The 17,785-nt window shown below is 45.4% G+C and overlaps 3 protein-coding genes and 1 pseudogene across 7 annotated transcripts; 2 read left to right on the top strand and 2 right to left on the bottom strand.

Annotated features, from left to right (window-relative positions):
• The first annotated feature begins 2,323 nt into the window (after positions 1 to 2,323).
• Positions 2,324 to 6,447, top strand: LOC103628437 (serine carboxypeptidase 1-like; annotated as a pseudogene).
• A 490-nt stretch (positions 6,448 to 6,937) lies between these two features.
• LOC103628436 (cell division control protein 2 homolog) lies at positions 6,938 to 9,485 on the bottom strand. The gene is given in 9 exon segments (XM_020538081.3): positions 6,938 to 7,421; positions 7,519 to 7,572; positions 7,657 to 7,744; positions 7,842 to 8,005; positions 8,196 to 8,341; positions 8,344 to 8,368; positions 8,949 to 9,069; positions 9,140 to 9,354; positions 9,381 to 9,485. Coding segments are annotated over 9 exon segments (1,008 nt in total). The 3' UTR covers positions 6,938 to 7,331.
• Positions 9,486 to 9,669: 184 nt separating this feature from the next.
• LOC109939944 (hydroxyproline O-galactosyltransferase GALT6) lies at positions 9,670 to 17,394 on the bottom strand. Its single transcript, XM_035958889.1, has 5 exons — positions 16,575 to 17,394; positions 16,234 to 16,478; positions 15,910 to 16,046; positions 9,946 to 10,096; positions 9,670 to 9,870 (listed from the first exon to the last, which is right to left on the bottom strand). The coding sequence occupies exons 1-5, from the start codon at positions 17,392 to 17,394 to the stop codon at positions 9,709 to 9,711; spliced, it is 1,515 nt and encodes a 504-aa protein (XP_035814782.1). The 3' UTR covers positions 9,670 to 9,708.
• LOC100217054 (Acetamidase/Formamidase family protein) lies at positions 10,330 to 15,593 on the top strand. 5 transcript variants are annotated; one of them, XR_004858132.1, is made up of 7 exons: positions 10,338 to 10,895; positions 11,041 to 11,093; positions 11,175 to 11,365; positions 11,518 to 11,753; positions 14,260 to 14,386; positions 14,956 to 15,032; positions 15,169 to 15,593. XR_004858132.1 is itself a non-coding variant. In NM_001366950.1 (5 exons), the coding sequence occupies exons 1-5, from the start codon at positions 10,645 to 10,647 to the stop codon at positions 14,320 to 14,322; spliced, it is 804 nt and encodes a 267-aa protein (NP_001353879.1). In that variant the 5' UTR covers positions 10,477 to 10,644; the 3' UTR covers positions 14,323 to 14,352. The 5 variants fall into 5 exon arrangements, 1 of the variants encoding a protein (NP_001353879.1); NR_159529.1 differs by having other exon boundaries at positions 10,385 to 10,895; positions 14,250 to 14,386; positions 15,169 to 15,505; XR_002269409.3 differs by lacking the exon at positions 14,956 to 15,032 and having other exon boundaries at positions 10,330 to 10,895; positions 14,250 to 14,386.
• Positions 17,395 to 17,785: the final 391 nt, after the last annotated feature.

Below are 17,785 nucleotides of genomic sequence, written 5' to 3'. Positions count from 1 at the left end.
CCGACTTGTGGCCAAAGGTTATTCACAAGTCGAAGGTTTGGATTTCGATGAAACTTATGCACCTGTAGCTAGGCTTGAGTCAATTCGTATATTACTTGCCTATGCTACTTACCATGGCTTTAAGCTCTACCAAATGGACGTGAAAAGTGCCTTCCTCAATGGACCAATCAAGGAAGAGGTCTATGTTGAGCAATCTCCCAACTTTGAAGATAGTGAGTACCCTAACCATGTTTATAAACTCTCAAAGGCGCTTTATGAGCTCAAGCAAGCCCCAAGAGCATGGTATGAATGTCTGCGAGATTTTCTAATCACTAATGGCTTCAAAGTCGGAAAAGCCGATCCTACACTGTTTACTAAAATTGTTGCAAAAGATTTGTTTGTATGCCAAATTTATGTTGATGATATTATATTTGGGTCTACTAACAAATCTGTACTACTTCTTAAGTATATAACATAGGCGTCCACAGCCGTCCGTGGCGCACGTTCTGCCTCCCGTGCTCACAGCTGCGCCCCACCAGCCCCGCGCAGTCAACGTCGAAAAATCCGCATCCCTTCGCCTCATGTCTCCTCCTCCATCTGTCGCCCCTCCTTCTCCGCCTCCCGATCTCCCACATCCGCAACTTCTACATGGAGATCTCCTTCCACTTCAAATCCTCCGTCAACCCGTTCATCGGCCGCATCGAGCCCTCCGACACCTACCGCATCTGGAAGCATGGCGCCGCGCTCCAGGCCGACATGACGCGCGCTGGCTTCGACGGCTTTCGCATCCAGCACTTGGACCAGACGTTCCTCTTCCTCGGTGACGGCGCCAGGCCTAAGGGAAATCTGGAAGCGCGGTGGGCGAGCAAGATGAGTAGCGTGTCACCGAGCTCGTACACTTTGGAGAGGTAGAACACGTGCGCCCAGAAGAAGATGGGCCCCGACACCTCCGTGGTGCCCCACGGTGGGAAGCAGAAGGGCCACGCCCACCGCGGTGCCGACGCTGTTGTGACCGTCGAGAGCGCGCACCCGGCGGCCATGTAGGCGGAGAGCGTCAGCAGGACAGCGTTGTGGGCGGCGGATGCCCCGCGGAGAGCCGGCGAAGACAGCACCGGGAGACGGGGTAAGACGAGGCGGCGGAGGACGAGCACCGCGGCGAGGTAGCCACAGATGACGGCGGCCGCGAAGGACACGGTCGCGCCGACCGTGCGGCCTGGCTGCCAGCGAAACGAGGCCACTGGTTTGCTTGCATATCCTTTGTTTATGCTGAGTTGAGTTGTGTTCCAACTTCCAAGTCTTGGGTTGTGGAATCATCGGTCTCACTCCATTGGTACCTCATCTTATTTTCCATACCTATCTCGAGGAATCTAGCTTTTTGTGCTTTTGCTTTCGGGGCAGCAGATATTCTCATCGGCCTTGATTCTGCTTTGAATCTGTTTTTGAGATTTACTTGGTTTGCTTTGTTTGGATAGTGTAATGTAGCTGTGTCGAGTGCATATATTATGTTTATGTCCATTTTTAAATGCACTTGATTGAATCTTCTACAGTTCTACCCATTTTTTTCATAAACTTGATTGAATCTTCTAGGCTGGTTTAGGCTATTGTATGTGGATGGCAAAATGTTTTGTGGGATTTACTAATCAGGGTGACTTGTCTGCACTTAGAGATGATGTCACTTGTGGGAAAGGGAGAGGAAGACAAAGAAAAGGGGGAGGGAAGAGAAAGACGATTGTTTTCCCCCTGCTGTTCTGTTATTTTCTCAGTTCCCTTACTTGGAACTTGATCAACAAGGATGTGCTACCACTGTATGTTTCATTGGATCACAAAGCACATGATTGGTTTCCTGCTTCAGCATAGTCACTCATATCAGTGAACCAGGCCCAAATAGCCAACATATGTACATGCAATAGTAGTTTGATTGGTTGCTTGTTTTCATTCAGCCAGGATACAGAGTGACGTGTCAACGCTGACCTGTTTAAGTTCTGTCAAACTACTCAGCAATCTGCATATTGTGTTATTGTGGACCATTCTTGTGTGAACCTTTCTTGAAGAGTTCCGTTTTCCTTGCAAGCAATTGCCTTGGCCATACATGAACTGACATTTTTCAATATTGAACTCTAGCTTGTTTTGAGATTTTTACTATCATGACAGTGCTACTCTTCTTACTGTTTTGCTCCTTTAGTGGCACAAATAGATTGCCTGCCTCTTCAATTTCCACACCAGCTGTAGCAAGAACTGAAATGTATATAACAAATTTTCCTAGACCGTATGACATTTCAGCTATGCATCTATCATCTTTGTTGATGTGTATTAATTTTATTTTTTATCTTACTTTCAGATGGAAAAGCATAATCCATTACATTCTCATATTGCTGAAGTGAAAATGGACATCTCAGCATCAGCTTCTGTTGCAGCAGGGAATAAATTCTGCAAGTGTACTGCCTGTGATTTCTCTGATTCCAGTAACTCCTCGAAAGATGCCAAGGAGAGATCCACGTCCATGAGGAAGCTTATAATCACAGTGATCCTTTGCATCATATTCATGATGGTGGAAGTGGTCGGGGGCATCAAAGCAAACAGTCTTGCCATCTTAACTGATGCATCACACCTTCTTTCTGATGTGGCAGCATTTGCCATATCGTTATTCTCTCTCTGGGCTGCTGGATGGGAAGCAGCACTGCAGCAGTCATATGGGTTCTTCTAGATTGAAATGGATAGCATTGATCGCGTTTATTTACAACTATAAATTCACCCCAGGTAGATGGCACTGGTACTAATGGGATGGAGTGCATTTTTGCAGGACCTGGCTGCTCTTCGTTTGGAATCGGAGCATTCCAGGAGATAGGCCCGTTCCGCGTGGACACGGACAGCAAGACCCTCTGCAATTTCAAATACGCCTGAAACACAGGTCAGTGTCTACCTGCGGAATGATAAATGATTGAGAATTGTACACGTGCTAAAAAAGATAATCCTAACAAGAAGTTGTGCAAATAATTAAGATATCATGATGTAGTGGCGAACGTGCTATACCTAGAGAGCCCCGTGGGCGTGGGCTTCTCGTACGCCGCCAACACGGACGTGTACAAGGTGATGGGCGACAACATGACCGCAGACGACTCGCTCCAGTTCCTGCTCAAGTGGCTGGACCGCTTCCCGGAGTACAAGGGCCGCGACTTCTTCATCGCCGGCGAGAGCTACGCTGGCCACTACGTCCTGGAGCTTGCCGCCTCCATCCTCGCTGCCAAGAACGCGCGGCCCAAGGACATGGCCTCCGTCAACCTCAAGGGAATCGCGGTCGGTAACTACTAAGTAGCTGTCTTCACCGGCCGACACAAATAATGGGGCGAGTATATAAACATATAATCATGTAGTGTGTGCGCGCTCGCGCTGCGTATATGCATGCCATGCAGATCGGGAACGCAATCCTGGAGTTCGCGGCGGAGCAGAGCGCGCTGTACGAGTACTTGTGGCAGCACGCGTTCCTGTCAGACACGGCGCACACGCTCATCGGCCAGCGCTGCAAGAACGCCGAGGACAACTCGCCGCTCTGCTCGGGGACCAAGGACGTCGCCTACAACCAGCTCGGCAACATCGACGCGTACAACATCTACGCGATGACCTGCCATGACAAGAAAGTCAAGCCCACATGATCCAACTGCATGGTATGTACATGCACAGATCGGATATCTAGCTATCTGCTGGCACTTGCGTCCGTCGATCGGTTCGTCTTCTTAGCTAGCTCAGGCTAGGCCAGTGATGAGGATCATTTTCGATCTCACAAGCAACTGCATGGTGTCTGTGTGGCTGCAGGACTTGGATGATCCTTGTGCTCAATACTACGTGGAGGCGTACCTGAACCAGCCAGAGGTGATGACACTACTACAGCAAACCTCTGTACAGGCGGTTTGGTTAGCCTCTACACAGGCGGTTCCAGGAACCGCTTGTGGTGCACCGCCTGTGATGTAAAACAACATCACAGGCGGACAATCAAAAACCGCCTGTGATAGACACACATTACAGGCGGTCCAGTTCAAAGGAACCGCCTGTGATAGACACACATCACAGGCGGTTTCTTATCCTAGCCGCTTGTGTTAGCCACACATCACAGGCGGTTTTTAATATAAGTCCGACTGCATACAATATAAATCACAGGCGATTTTCAATATACAGATTCATATACAGAATTTTCAAACACAGATTCAATACACAGATTATACACAGATTATACACAGATTCACACAGATTGCATACACAGATTTATACATATCAAGTTCCATAACAGGTTCCATACACAGATTCATCCACATATCAAGTTCCATCGTCATACACAGATTTATACACATATCAAGTTCCATAGACAACTAAACATCTCAAAGTTACATAGACAACTAAACATCTAAAGTTCCTAACTAAAGACCTAAACACTGTGTGATATCGTGTACAAACTTAGTTCTGGGAATTGTTGCAAATTTCCATTTGTATTGTAGAATAGCCCTTGTTGATGAAGAACTTCACGGCGCATAAAGTAAAGCAAGTCTTTTACAACCTTAGCCACGTCGACGGAAACCATATCTCTTTCTAACCATTCAGCATTGATCTTGGATTTAGGAACCTGCAATGAAAGCAAAAAAGCAAGCAGTGCTAAGAGTAATGTGATGAGCAACAATATAACATAAAAATTGCAACATAGACAATGATAGCGAACTTACATCCTCACGATTGACCATGTAATGGAAGATGACACGACACCATTCACATACATAATAACCGCACATGACAGTACCAGGAGGTTGTTTGTCACCATATGGAAATAATGATATTGACAAATTAGGCTTGTCCTCTGGATGTTCGCCGCCAAGATCTTTCCAATAAAAACGGTATGCACTGCATATAAGAATAGCATTGTGAGATTAAGAATACATTTGTTAAGTTGTAATAAGTACAAGTGTGCAATAATAATCATACTTCTCTAAAATCTTCAAGAAGTCATTATACGTAGCCTTTTCCATTCTCAGTGAGTCGAAGACCACGACTTTACCATCCTTTGGAAAGATCATGATACAAATGTAGTGGTCACTATATAGACATAGACGAAAACACATGTTAAGATCACGATTGCCATAATTTATAGTTCAAAACCATGTCGATAACTTACTTAAAGTGGTGCGGAGCTATTATTAAGTCCTTGCCATGTTGTACATGATTATACATGGCTCGTCCAATGTATGCCGCCATTACCTTCATTTTCTTTCTCTGATTCTGTTTGACGGCTTTCTCAAATTCAGCATCATCCAAGTCTTTGTATTCTTCTCCATGTCTCCGAGCAACTTCTTTGTAGCGAGCTTGGGATATCATCAACGGGTCAAGAAACCCTGTCTTAAGTTGTTTCTTCTTATCATCCATGTATTGCATCCTACGTGTAAAAGTGTTAATCGTTAGACTCTCGTTTATGTGTGCGTGTACAAAACTAACAAATATGAAAGTTTAGAGGTACTTACAAGCAAAAGAGGGTTAAGTAGTTGGTTTCCATCCTTTGTCGGTGGTACAACGACCAGATATCGTCAAAGAATAAATGCCGCACAGGATCTATATTATCTTTGCTCCAAAATGCATCTTCTGGCACAACAAATGTGAAGTCCTCGAGTTTGTATTTGTTGCTAGCCACCATGTACCACTCATGCATTCTAATCTCCGAAGTCGACAACTTAGAAAGTTGCACTGTCGTCAAGAACGGCCTCCCATTCACAAATTTAGGAGGAACATCCTCCTTCTTGTATATCGAGATATTGGTTTTAAGACGTAATGATTCTTGAGTATGAATCATTCCATCTTCTTCTCATACTTCGAAATTGTCTATTTGGGACTGTGTGCCTACTCCATGAGATGCTGATTCTGCTTTTGATTGATTTGTCATAACTCTCCGCAATTTATGCAGGTAGCGTGACACTGATTCTAACGGTTTCTTGACATCATCAGTGGCGATTCGCTGATGAATTTTCTTTGAAATAGTTGGCCCTTTAACATTGGTGTCAACCTTTGCTTCCTTTTTGATGTTTACGTCGACATTCTGAGGAACAATTTTGTCTACGTCCCCCTCGTTGAGTTCCTTCGCAAGAGGCGATATGACTGTTTCAACGATTTTTTTGGAGGTCGTTGTCATATTTTCCTGCACCATGGGGTATGGAATGATCGAACTATCTTTCTGTTGCATTGGTGTTGAATTTGGCGTTGGTGACTTATGACGCGATACACGGCTTAAGATCGGCTCATCACCCAACTTGATGTAACCGCCTGTGATGTAAAAAGCCTACCGCTTGTATAGAGCCAAATTGTACTAGTGTGAAGACCATTCGTGCCAACATAGGGCTCAAGTACAAATGGACTAGATGCAGGTATAGTCGTATAGATGGCACATTGATATTTTTGGCACTTTCTTCTAGGATAATAGACTACACAATGGTACTGTGATAATTGTCGCAACCTTGTGCAAAAAAGGCTTTAGCATAGTACAAAAATTATTAATGTTGCTGTTGGTCACTTGTTCTTAAATGCTATGAATCAAGAAAAAGGCAACATAAGTGTTAATGGTTAAAGACCTTCGTCCTTCGGAACATTATCTTCTTTAGGATATAATAATCTTCAGACGAAGGTCATGAAGGACATACCTTCATCATTTTAATAAGCAAGGATGTAAACAAAGACATGAAATGCGAAGGGAATATGAATAATCATTTCAAATCATTAGACTATTCAAATTCTTACTAGTTGAGTGCCCGTGCGTTGCAACGGGTTAAAAATCTTTTCAAAATAAGTAAAATCATCAGGAATCTATTTGGTTGCTACTCTAAGCATCATTCAGTTAAAAAATATACTTGCCTTGGTATTATTCATTGAAAGGGTGCCATATAAGTTTCCAACATGACAAAGGATGCATAATGCAGTGAAATATATGAAGATTTGCTCAGAAATATTTCATTGTTGTTAGGATTCTCACACTTCTGGATATGAAAATTCTCAAAGAGCAATATCACATGATTACTGTTACTTAAAAAGTTGCACAAAAACAATTGATTATAATAAAATTTAAGGGACCAATGTTACATAGGCTAGAGCCTAGAGGGAGCATTAAAAAAGATTCAGCATCAGACTTCTGTGGAGATGTAGAGAAAAACAGGGTGGTAATCTATTCGACATTATCCAATACATGCATCTCAAAACACACCACATTCCAAATTATCCAGCTCTAAGACAAAAATGCAGATCAGAGAGGGAGACAGAGAAAGATCGGTGGTCATAAAAGGAATGAAACAAACCTCAACTCATACAGATGCAAACTCTAAGAACAACACAGGTCATTGTACCATCTCAAGGTCCTTGAAGTAGTCATGTTCAAGAGCCTGCCTGGCTGTGATTCTTTTGCTTGGCTCGTACCGAAGCATTTTCTGACCATGAGCAATAAATACGTAAATTGGCTACAGAAAATCATATGATGCCACATTTTTAACATTTATATGGTCAACGATTATCCAAACGACTTACAGAGAGAAGGTCCAAACCAGTGGGTTCAAGATTTGGGACAACTGCTGCAAGATCCTGCATTAAAGGTTGAAACAGAGCATTTCAATGGCATTATAAGCTCCGAGATTTGGAAAATATGCTGATGTCATTGCCTCGTACCTGAGACTGGCACTTCGGGAAAGCCGACTTGAAATCAGGCAAAGAGGTGACTCCTGGCCAACTTTGTTCATTTGGTGTACCAAGTACCCTTCAGCAGTACCTAGGAAAGTAGGAAACCCAAAACATAATCAAACAGTCTACAAAATGCAAATATAATAAATTTAGTAGCAGCATAGCGATGGAACCTGAATATCTTAAATAGTTCGTCGATCTCAGAATCATCGGGGAACAGTGGCTTCTGGTTCCCAATTTCTACAAAGATACATCACACAGACCATACATCAACTGGCATGGAATACTGTCTTTCTCCCAGAAGAATTTCTGGAGCTCTGTACCATAATGTCACCACCTGAAAAAATACTTCCATAAACACAAGATGAGTAACTGCAACATATATTAGAATATATGAAAAAATAATCTGTCTTGTACGGATGTAAAATTGCAGGGAACCAAAGTTTTGATAACTCCACATAAGATAAATTTGCTTCCTACAAGGGCATCAAACTTCCTTTCTAAAATAAACACCACAAGAAATTTACCTCATGAGTAAATGTACGGACAGGAATTCCAAATACCCTGGCTAAACCAAAGTTTGCAAGCTTCAGTGCATTAGTACGCCGATCTATCAATAGATTCTGAGATTTCAAATCTCGATGAAGAACTCTATGAGAATGACAGTAAGCAAGCCGCGGAGTATCTGGTAGAGATATTACTGGAGAAAGGAGAAAACAATCACATTTCCAAAATGCAGTACAAGCAGATAATATCTCTTTTTTGTGTGTGCCAGATAAATATGCACATCAGGAACAAGGATAGGTAGGTTCTACTAATGCCGTAAAGAAAAAAAGAAGCAAAAGTAGGAGGAAACACTACCATTCATGATATTGTTTAGTTTATTTCACTTGTTTACTTCATTTCACTCAATAGAATAGTGGATGAAATGCAGTGTCAGCAGTAAGCTCTAACGAGTAACGATACACACAAAACAACAGTGCAACAGTTATATCCACAATGCTATCATACGGTACCAAGCTAATTGGCAGTCATTAGCCAAAAAAACAGAAGCAACAGTGAAATTAGTTGTATTCATAGACAGAAGTTCAGCAGCAAAAAACAAGCTTAACGACATTAGCATTGGTCTATCGTCAGACTTGATTTCAAGAGCATATATACTGGATAACCTAGTAGTAGTTACCAATGAAGGGAATGCTTCAAGTTCAAGCCTATCTCTATACAGTATATTGAAAACGAAACCCAAATGGGCAGAAAGATTTAAATTCAGTGTTTCTAACCTTAATCATTGAGGGGTTCTTTGCAAACTCGGGACATGAATCCATGAACTTCTCGAGGTCCAGATCCAGGTACTCGAACACAAGATATATGCGCTTCTCACTGTGGACAACATCGTGCAACCTGCATCATCATGAATGGATGTTGTTAGTAGTGAACTAAATCCCGCATCAATGTGACAGCATTGCTTCACTGGGTGTCCAGAGCACCAGCATCATCATCCTCGTCGTCCGTCGCGAACCTGACGATGTTGGGGTGGTTCATCTCCTTGAGGAGCGAGATCTCGCGGATGGCGGTGGACGGGACACCCTCATCCTCCTGCTCGAGACGGATCTTCTTGAGCGCGATCGTCTCGTTGGTGCCCTTGTTCAGCGCCTTGTACACCACCCCGTACGTACCCTCCCTGATCTTCTCCACCTCCGTCGTGCCGTTACGGGTGCGGCAGAACCCAAGGCGCCCGCGTGGAACTCCTCCAGCGTGAGGTCGGCGAAGGGAGTGAGGCCGAGGCGGAAGCCGTGGAGCCCGGCGTCCACCTCCATGTTGTGCGTGTCCACGTACCGGAGGTTGTCGCGGAACACCTCAGCCCGCCGCCGGTCCTCGGCCACCTTGTTGCCGGTGGTCTGCTGTCCGTGCTCGAGATTCCACACCGCGGGGGAGGGTCGAGGTGGCGCCGCCGCCAATCAAGGACGGGTGCCAGTAGAGAGGAGGCCGAGCGCCGCGTCGAGGGGGTGTATACAACAGCTACAGTACTCCAAAGAAGATTTAGTTCAAACAACAAGAAATTCTCTGCCATACCCCATACTCGCATATTGCAAGAGTCTTCATAACAACAAGATCATAGTTGTCTAGGAAGGGCACAAAAACAATGTCCCGAAAAAATTCAGCTTCCTTCTTCAACTCCGCATTCACTTCCGTTCTGCCATGCTGGAGTTGAGAAACACCTTCAGCACAAACACACAAAACAAATCAAGTAGTCTAAGCCTTCGGGTTAGTGTTTACCAGTGCAACAAAGAAACGAGCCACCATGTTTGGTGACTTGTGGACAGCAGACATCCATGTCTTCCTCACACCCATACGTTCAGCGAAATGATTGGCTGCTGACAGAATGCCAATGAAAATCTCAACTGGCTCATCAGGCAGCAGAGGAGCCACTACACGACGGTTGATTTTTAGCGACCCTTATTAGGGACCGACGGTTGGTCGCTAAAAGTTATGGACCGACGGTTGGTCGCTAAATGCGTTTATAGCGACGGTCTGTGGGTCGCTAAAAGTCTAGAAATTTAACGACTTATGGTCGGTCGCTATAGAGGTAAGTGTGTGACTGATGGTGGGTCGCTATAGGGGTACGTGATTTTTGTGTTTCTTATTTACTCACCAAATCCCATCTAAAGGCCTACTAAACAAACTAAACCCTATTTCTCAAACCCTAGATTCGGATCCGCCATCAACAGGCTCCGCCATCAACAGGCTCGAACGCCCTCTCCTCAAACCCTACCAGATCTTGTCGTTCGGCGCCTCAAACCCCAGATTCGGATCCGCCATCACCATAGAGGTGGGGGCAGACGGCATAGCGCTCATCACCATCGCCAACCTGCCCGTGGTGGATGCGCCATCGCCTGAGGCGAGCCGCGGGGAAATGAGGGATCCTTGGAGGCAGAGCTGGCGTCGCGTCGCCGGTGGACGCTGGTGCTGGTGAACATGGCGTCGGTGCTGGAAAAGATAGACGAGATGTTGCTGCTCGCCGTGTACAAGAAGGTGTGCACGTCGCTGGGCGCTTCTCGACGGCGCTGGGCTCCCAAACCCTTTGTCGCGCGCTCGTTCAAGCCGCCTACTACCTACTCAAAGCCTACGCCTCCACGCGCCATGATCGGGCCCGTGTCGTCGCTGTCGGAGCCTTCACCTGGGCCACCATCGCCTTCCTCGTCGCCATCTCCGGCAGCTTCCTCTAGGTCCGTCCATCTCCCCAATTTCCTCCAAACTCTTCACTTCCTCCTGTCGCTGACTGAACAGACAGTGGCGACGAGTGGGGCTACACTGCGATATTTGAGAGAGAGGACGGAGGTGGGTTCCTAACTGACCACTTCCCTACTGCAGGAAGGCCATCTGGTATTTCGAAGGAATCTATGCGTACTCCCCTCAGATACCAGGTGAAGCTTCTTGTTCTTGCTGTGTGAATGAAGCTCTGCAGCTTTGGATCCTTCCGTAATCATGGTTTTGGCGTGTACCAGGTGTTCGTTTCCCAGGATTAACCCATCCTGGTATAGTGGGAACTGCACCGTCAGCCAAACTTCTTAATGTATGGAATGAGAGGGAGAAAAGATTGGCCGAGACAAGCCCACAGACCCTTAAACTGTTTGAAGTGCTACACCAGAGGCCCCTTGCCAATTTACCGACCCCTGAGAACTGCTTACTTGGAAAGGCATGAGCACCCACCTGCTTATAGTGTTGCTTCTAGATTTGTGTTTTTCATACCTAAATGGTTAATCTTTTTTTGTCACCTAAAAGCAACACTAATCTGTCAGACTTAAGTATAACTTGCTACCTGTTCATAATTAGTGCGATATTGTGCAGATTCAGGAGGGGACTGCTGGATGGCACAAAGTGGCGAATGAAGCAGCCAAGACTATTCCGGGAAGGGAGAATGGTGGTAATTGTGACATAAAAAACCTAAGCAGAGGTTCCAAAGTTTATCTGCCAGTATTTGTCGAAGGAGCGAATCTTAGCACCGGTGATATGCACTTCTCTCAGGGCGATGGTGAAGTTTCGTTTTGTGGAGCAATTGAAATGAGTGGATTCCTTGAGCTCAAGTAATAAACTTTCTACTTGTTTACACTTCAATGTTACTTTTTATATTCCGACTTATAAATGTTACTGGACCTAAGGATGGACCCAAACAATCACCTGCATCAAATCAGAATTTCAGATCTAACAGTGTAGTAAACCTCACATTACTATATATCACATCAATTTTTATAAAGATACTAGCACCAGTCATCTTCGTAGCAGCTTGTATGGTATTTCTCAGATAACTCATGAAGAATATGAAAGCAAATTCATGGGTTTTCTTAGATAGCTCATAAATAATGGGATTTGCTATATCATGTTTCAAATGGCGTTGCAGCTATGAACAGCCATATTTCAGTCCAAACTGGGTATTTTTAGTGGAGAGTGAGGCCTCTAAATATCAGTCATGCACTTCATCCACATGACAGCTTAAAAATACCATTATAGCACAACACCGAGAGGAGATTCTTCTTCAGTTACTAAACCAGACACTGAACCAAACTTATCAGTGTTGCTGCTCCATTCTATTCCTCCTAGTTCAGCCCCCCCTGGTATCCCAATTATTCATAGCAACAGACCACTCTCCCTTAACCAAAATTATTCTCTACTTGTAGCTCTACCTATTTTGTATAGAAACTCATGGTTGAAATCATATAGAACAAAAGTTATGGTACCCCAATTTACAGCCGAAGTCACTGAAAATTCAGTTTCAGAAAATCTGAAACAGCTCTGCACCCAGTCTGACAGGGAGTTTTATAACACTATCCACACAAGCCTCACAATAGGAGACTTAGGGCCCGTTTGGCACAGCTCCAGCTCCTGATTCTAAGCGAGGATCTGGAGGAGCCGTGCCAAACGGGTATTTTTTTTAAACTGATTCTCGTGTGGAGCCGAAAGATCGGGAGTCGTTTTTGTGAAGAAAGGTGGGATCTAAAAAAACCTGCTCCACCCTCCCTTAAAACAGCTCCTCAACCAACCAAATATGGACCTCCCCTTAAAGTTTGATCGAAATTACCCGCAATTGCCATTGGACAAAAACATAACGAGCCAATTTATGGATTAAACATTTGAGACCATTTTATGCACTACTATGATGGAAATATTTTATATGTTATTGTTTCATATTTTTTTCCGTATATGCATCCTACTTATTGGTTTGTAACAAAGTTGAACTGCAAAGGGTAAAACAGACAATCGTCACAAACCACCAACTCTCAGAAGACAAGAATCAATTTACTTGCCAAACGGTTTTAAAAATGATTCTGATTTTCTAGGAGAATCAGGAGGATCAGCTCCTCACGAGAATCAGGATCTGGAGCTAAAGAAGCAGGAGTTGGAGCTTTGTCAAACGGGCCCTTACTCACCAACTAAGGCTATCCAAGTTTTCTATAATTGTCCCTGACCAAATATACTTGGATCAAATTCTAGAGGGCTCCAAACTGGACAACTTGCTGAATTTCAGTTTCAGCTAACTGAACCAACTTCAGTTAAAGCCAACCTGACAGTCCACTTTGAGTAGCTGTTACTCCAACTTTTGTATAGGATCATGTCCACCACCCTTTAAGTAAGTTGTTCACCAATATATGGTCTTTGATTCCTCTACAAGCACCATAGTCTAAAACCTTATAGAACAGCCACAAATGAGCTCCAAAACAGCCATCAACACTGAATTCCAGATCCAGCTACTATTCAGAATCTGAAAATTCAGAAACACAGCAGCACCACTTGGAACCATTCTTTTTCCTGGGTTCCAAATGTTTCTAGGGAAAGTTGCTTAATAAAGTTTATACTCCTATAGTTCCTCTACAGGTTTTACATAGTGACTCATAGATAAACCCTCATAGATTCCAAACTACAGAGGTCCAAAGTTTGCCCAAATTACTGAAATTCAGACTCTGAATTTCACTAAGTCTGAAATCCACACTTTCAGACAGCTCTACTTTAGGCCAGCTTTTCTCTAGGTTCCAAGTAGCCTTAGGGCTAAGTATCTTAATCAAACTTATACTCCTAATTTAGATCTATAATTGTGTTATAATCATCATAACCTATAACCCTATGGATAGAGCAATAGAGAGCTCCAAAGTTACACCAAAACACTGAAATTCAGGATTTGCATTTAGACTAAGTCTGAAATCTGACAGCCCTAAATTGGACCACTTTTTCAGCCAGTTGCATATAGTTTTTGGGCTGGTACACTTAATAAGGATTGTTCTCCAACAGTCACTTTACAAGTTTGTTATAGTAACTCTTTACCAAAAGTCCATAGATAAAAAGTTATAAGGGTCCAAAAACAGCTATATGAAACTGTTTTCAGCCCAATTCAAACTGAACCCAATCTGAAATTTTGCAAATTACTCCAAATTTCTCCACACAACTTGGAATTCTCCAGATATGAAATTTGTTCACTTTTCCAAGTTCTACAACCTTGGTATATGAACTTTTAGCTAAATCCTTCTAGATTTTAAATTTCACATTTGGGGTTAGTTTAGGGTTTCAAATGAGTTTCATTTGTTTTTCAGCTTCTTCCAGGGATTCATACCTTTGATCCATCCATCAAAAACAAAGTTCAGTGCAGCGGTGGTTTTGTTGTAATGGGTCAGAGGTGGCAGTAGGACCATTGGCACCTTCATCAATTTAAGTTCAGTGCAGCGGTGAGGTATGCCATCTATCCTTTATCTGGATTTCTTGTATGTTTGTAATATATTTGGTCATACTGATAGATAAAGCTAAAATTTATTCTCCATCCATAGTGAAGTAGATAGCATTGATACAACCAATCAATCGTACAATAATAATTGGACACTTGCAGAAATTACTAAAATAAATGGTAATATCCCCTAGGTAGCTAAGTTTACTTTCCTTCTTTATTTCAGAGAAACTTTGACCCATTATTTTCGAATAAAATTCATCTAAGATTTGTGCAGCCAACCATTAGGGTTTTGCTATGCAAATAAAATTCATCTAAGATTGGTGGCCACTGTAAAGGGCTCGAGTCTGGTACTAGCAAATGTGAAGGTTTTGTAGTTTCTTAAGGACTTCATTATATAGCATAGAGTCGCACCTTGTGTTTCAAAACTTTAAATAGTACCCTGGGTTACTTTATGGCTGTTAATTGGGAAAAAACTGAATCAGTCTAAATTTTCACTTTGATGTCGTCTTTAAATCCAGTTTTCATCGTTGCGTGTATGCGTAATAAAATGTCACTTCTGTACTTTGTGCTATTAGGGAAAAATCCATCACCAGCATGGGATAAGTTGGTATTTAACAAGATAAAAGCTAGACCCTGTGGACGAGTGAGACTTGTGAGTTTAGTCGCTTCTCCGCTATCAGCAGATGTCAGCTTTGCATTTGCTTTTTCTTGAGCACTTTGTTGCTCATTTGCTCTTGTTTTATTGCTTGATTGTGGCCTCATGTGCGCTTTGTTGCTGCATTTCTCAGGTTCGACATGCCCCGTGCCTACTATCACTCTCGATTTGAAGAAGAGTCTCAAGATTCTGCAGGTGTTGTGTTACTCCTAATTCAATTACCTTACTGGCAATAGGATGCCATTGCAACATCTGAAAGTGCAACCATCTGATTGAAGCGGATTTAATTATACAAGATAGATCTAGAATTGCTTTACTTGAGATTCAAGCAATGTTGGATGCTTTTGTGACTGATCATCTCTGGAGCTTTTGTGAATGATCTAGCTAGCTATCTGTAAATGATCTTGTTGTGAATGATATTATAATTGTGATGTTTTTTGTGAATATATAATTGTGGTGCTTTTGTGTTTATGTGATGGATCTATGACTGTGGTATACTGATTAATTGTGTATGTCTTTATGATTTGTGTATAAAAATCTATGATTTGTGGTGCTTAATTAAATATATATTATTATTAATAGCAACTGTAAAAAAGGTGACTTTCTATTGGTTGCTAAATGTATAGTATGACGACTTACGGTTGGTTGCTAAATCTATAGTACAGCAACCCACGGTTGGTCGCTAAATATACAATATTAGCAACGGACGGTCGGTCGCTAAAAAGATGTCGGTCGCTAAAGCCTTTAGCGACGGCACTTACAGCGACCATCCTTATGGGTCGCTAAAAGTTTTTAGCGACCAACCGTAGGTCGCTGAAGGCCGTTTTAGCAACCAACCGTAGGTCGCTGTAAGTGAACCGTCGTGTAGTGAGCCTGCCAAACAGTAGAAAACTCCAGATAATTCTGTGGCGCAAAACTTGGGTGTGTAGTGGGCAAAGACCCTACAATCACTGAATGCACATCTAGGTCCCCATTCAGTGACAGGCCTGTAGCGTCCTCCAACACAAACCCCTGCAAAGGCCACAATAAACATAAATTAACTGGACAAGTAGGCCAAGTAGCGAGAACCTCAAGTCCTCAATTGTCCCAAACCACTAATTATTTTATTCGAACTAACTACAATACATAGTGCACGGCAATTATCAAGCATTGACCAGCATTTTATTAGTGCATGAAGTGGAGAAACATATGCACTTACAGTGCGGTAAGGAAACGAAGTGACATGTCGCCCATCAACGCTCACATGGTAACCCTCCAACCCAGCACTGAGAGTAAGAACAAAGAGCCTGCCCTCCACGAAAGGAAATGGCCAACCGAAATTGACCTCCTCTTTCTGCCCGATCAGCCGATTCAGCCACCATGCCGTCTTTGATGTTGTCTTCGATTTCTCCAACCTGTCATCATCGTCCCTAATCCACTTCTCGCACTTGACCAACCCATCCACTGCACATCAACAAGACATTCATTCAGCATGTCTGAACAACAGAATCCACCTGAGGTCAAACAGTTGAAAACAATGAACTGACAGGGGTCCCCAACCAGTCTCCTCATCCGGGCGTGACCTCCATCCATCGCAGCGCTGCGCGGCGCCCCAGCTCATGCGGTAGCAGGTGTTCTGCTCGATCACCGGGTGGCCGCTCCAGTCCCCGCGGAGGCGCGGGTTGAAGTGGAGCACGCGAGGCGGGTCCTCGCCGTCGACCGCCCTGAGCCCCTGCAGCTCCACCATGAACTGAGACACCATGGCGTGCCGCTCCCCGTCCCTGAGCACCGCGATCGCGGGGTTCCGCTCCTCGTGCGGCGCCCGGGGCGTCGCGGCGACCGTGATGTGGGACCCCAGCGCGAGCCCGCAGGGCAGCTCCACCACGCGGCCCCGCGCGCCGAGCTCCTCCGCGGTGAGCGCGATCGAGTGCGGGCACCTGGCCGCGTCGCTCTCGCCGGAGGGCGTGGCGACGGCGGCGGGGTCGAGGGCCTCGAGGTCGGAGAACGCGCGGGCACCCGCCGCGACGGCGTCCGCTATGGACCGGCGGAGCGCGCCGGAGCGGGCGGAGTCGAGGAGGCGGACGTCGAGGCCGGTGGCGAAGCGGGAGAGCCGATGATCCTGCCCGTGCGCCGACGCGCCGGGGACGGACGCCGACGTGGGGCGCGCGGGCGTCGCGCGCTCGCCCGCGCCGAAGGAGAGGTGGAGCTTCCGCGCTGTACCGCCCGCGGCGCCACCGAATGGCGAGGTGGAGACGAGCGGTGACTCGAGGGCGAGCACGAGGAGCGCGTACAGGAGCAGCACGGTCGCCAGCCCCTCCATCGCGCGGCGGCGGAAGGTAGCCCCCGCCCCCGCCGTCGCCGTCGACGCTGCCTTTCTCATCACTCGACGCAGATCCTAGCCCCACCACTCGACGGTGCGCGCTGCTACGGCGTCGCGGGCGTGCGGCGTGCGCGTGGGCGAGGGCGGGTCCGGGTGCGGAGCATTGGGAGGAACGACGGGGCGGTTCTCACTGTGGGATGACGTCCTTCAACAGCGAGCGGATAGCCTCGCCGCTGCCATCCTAGCTCACCGTGCGGGCTCTGGCGGTGACGCGCTGGAGGCGGTGGGGATGGTGGAGGCGACGCTAGGGTTTAGGGGAGCCGAGAGCCGGATGGGACGCATTTTTGTTTCTCTATGGGCCCACAACAAACGGGAAAATCGGGTGGGAAACCGGCGGGCGATGCGCTGCGGGGGCGAGGCGCTGCGCGAGGTGTGACGAGTGCGGGAGGGA

This window comes from Zea mays, chromosome 5, assembly GCF_902167145.1.
Source record: "Zea mays cultivar B73 chromosome 5, Zm-B73-REFERENCE-NAM-5.0, whole genome shotgun sequence".
NCBI lineage: Eukaryota > Viridiplantae > Streptophyta > Magnoliopsida > Poales > Poaceae > Zea > Zea mays.
This window is presented reverse-complemented; position numbering and strand designations above follow the sequence as displayed.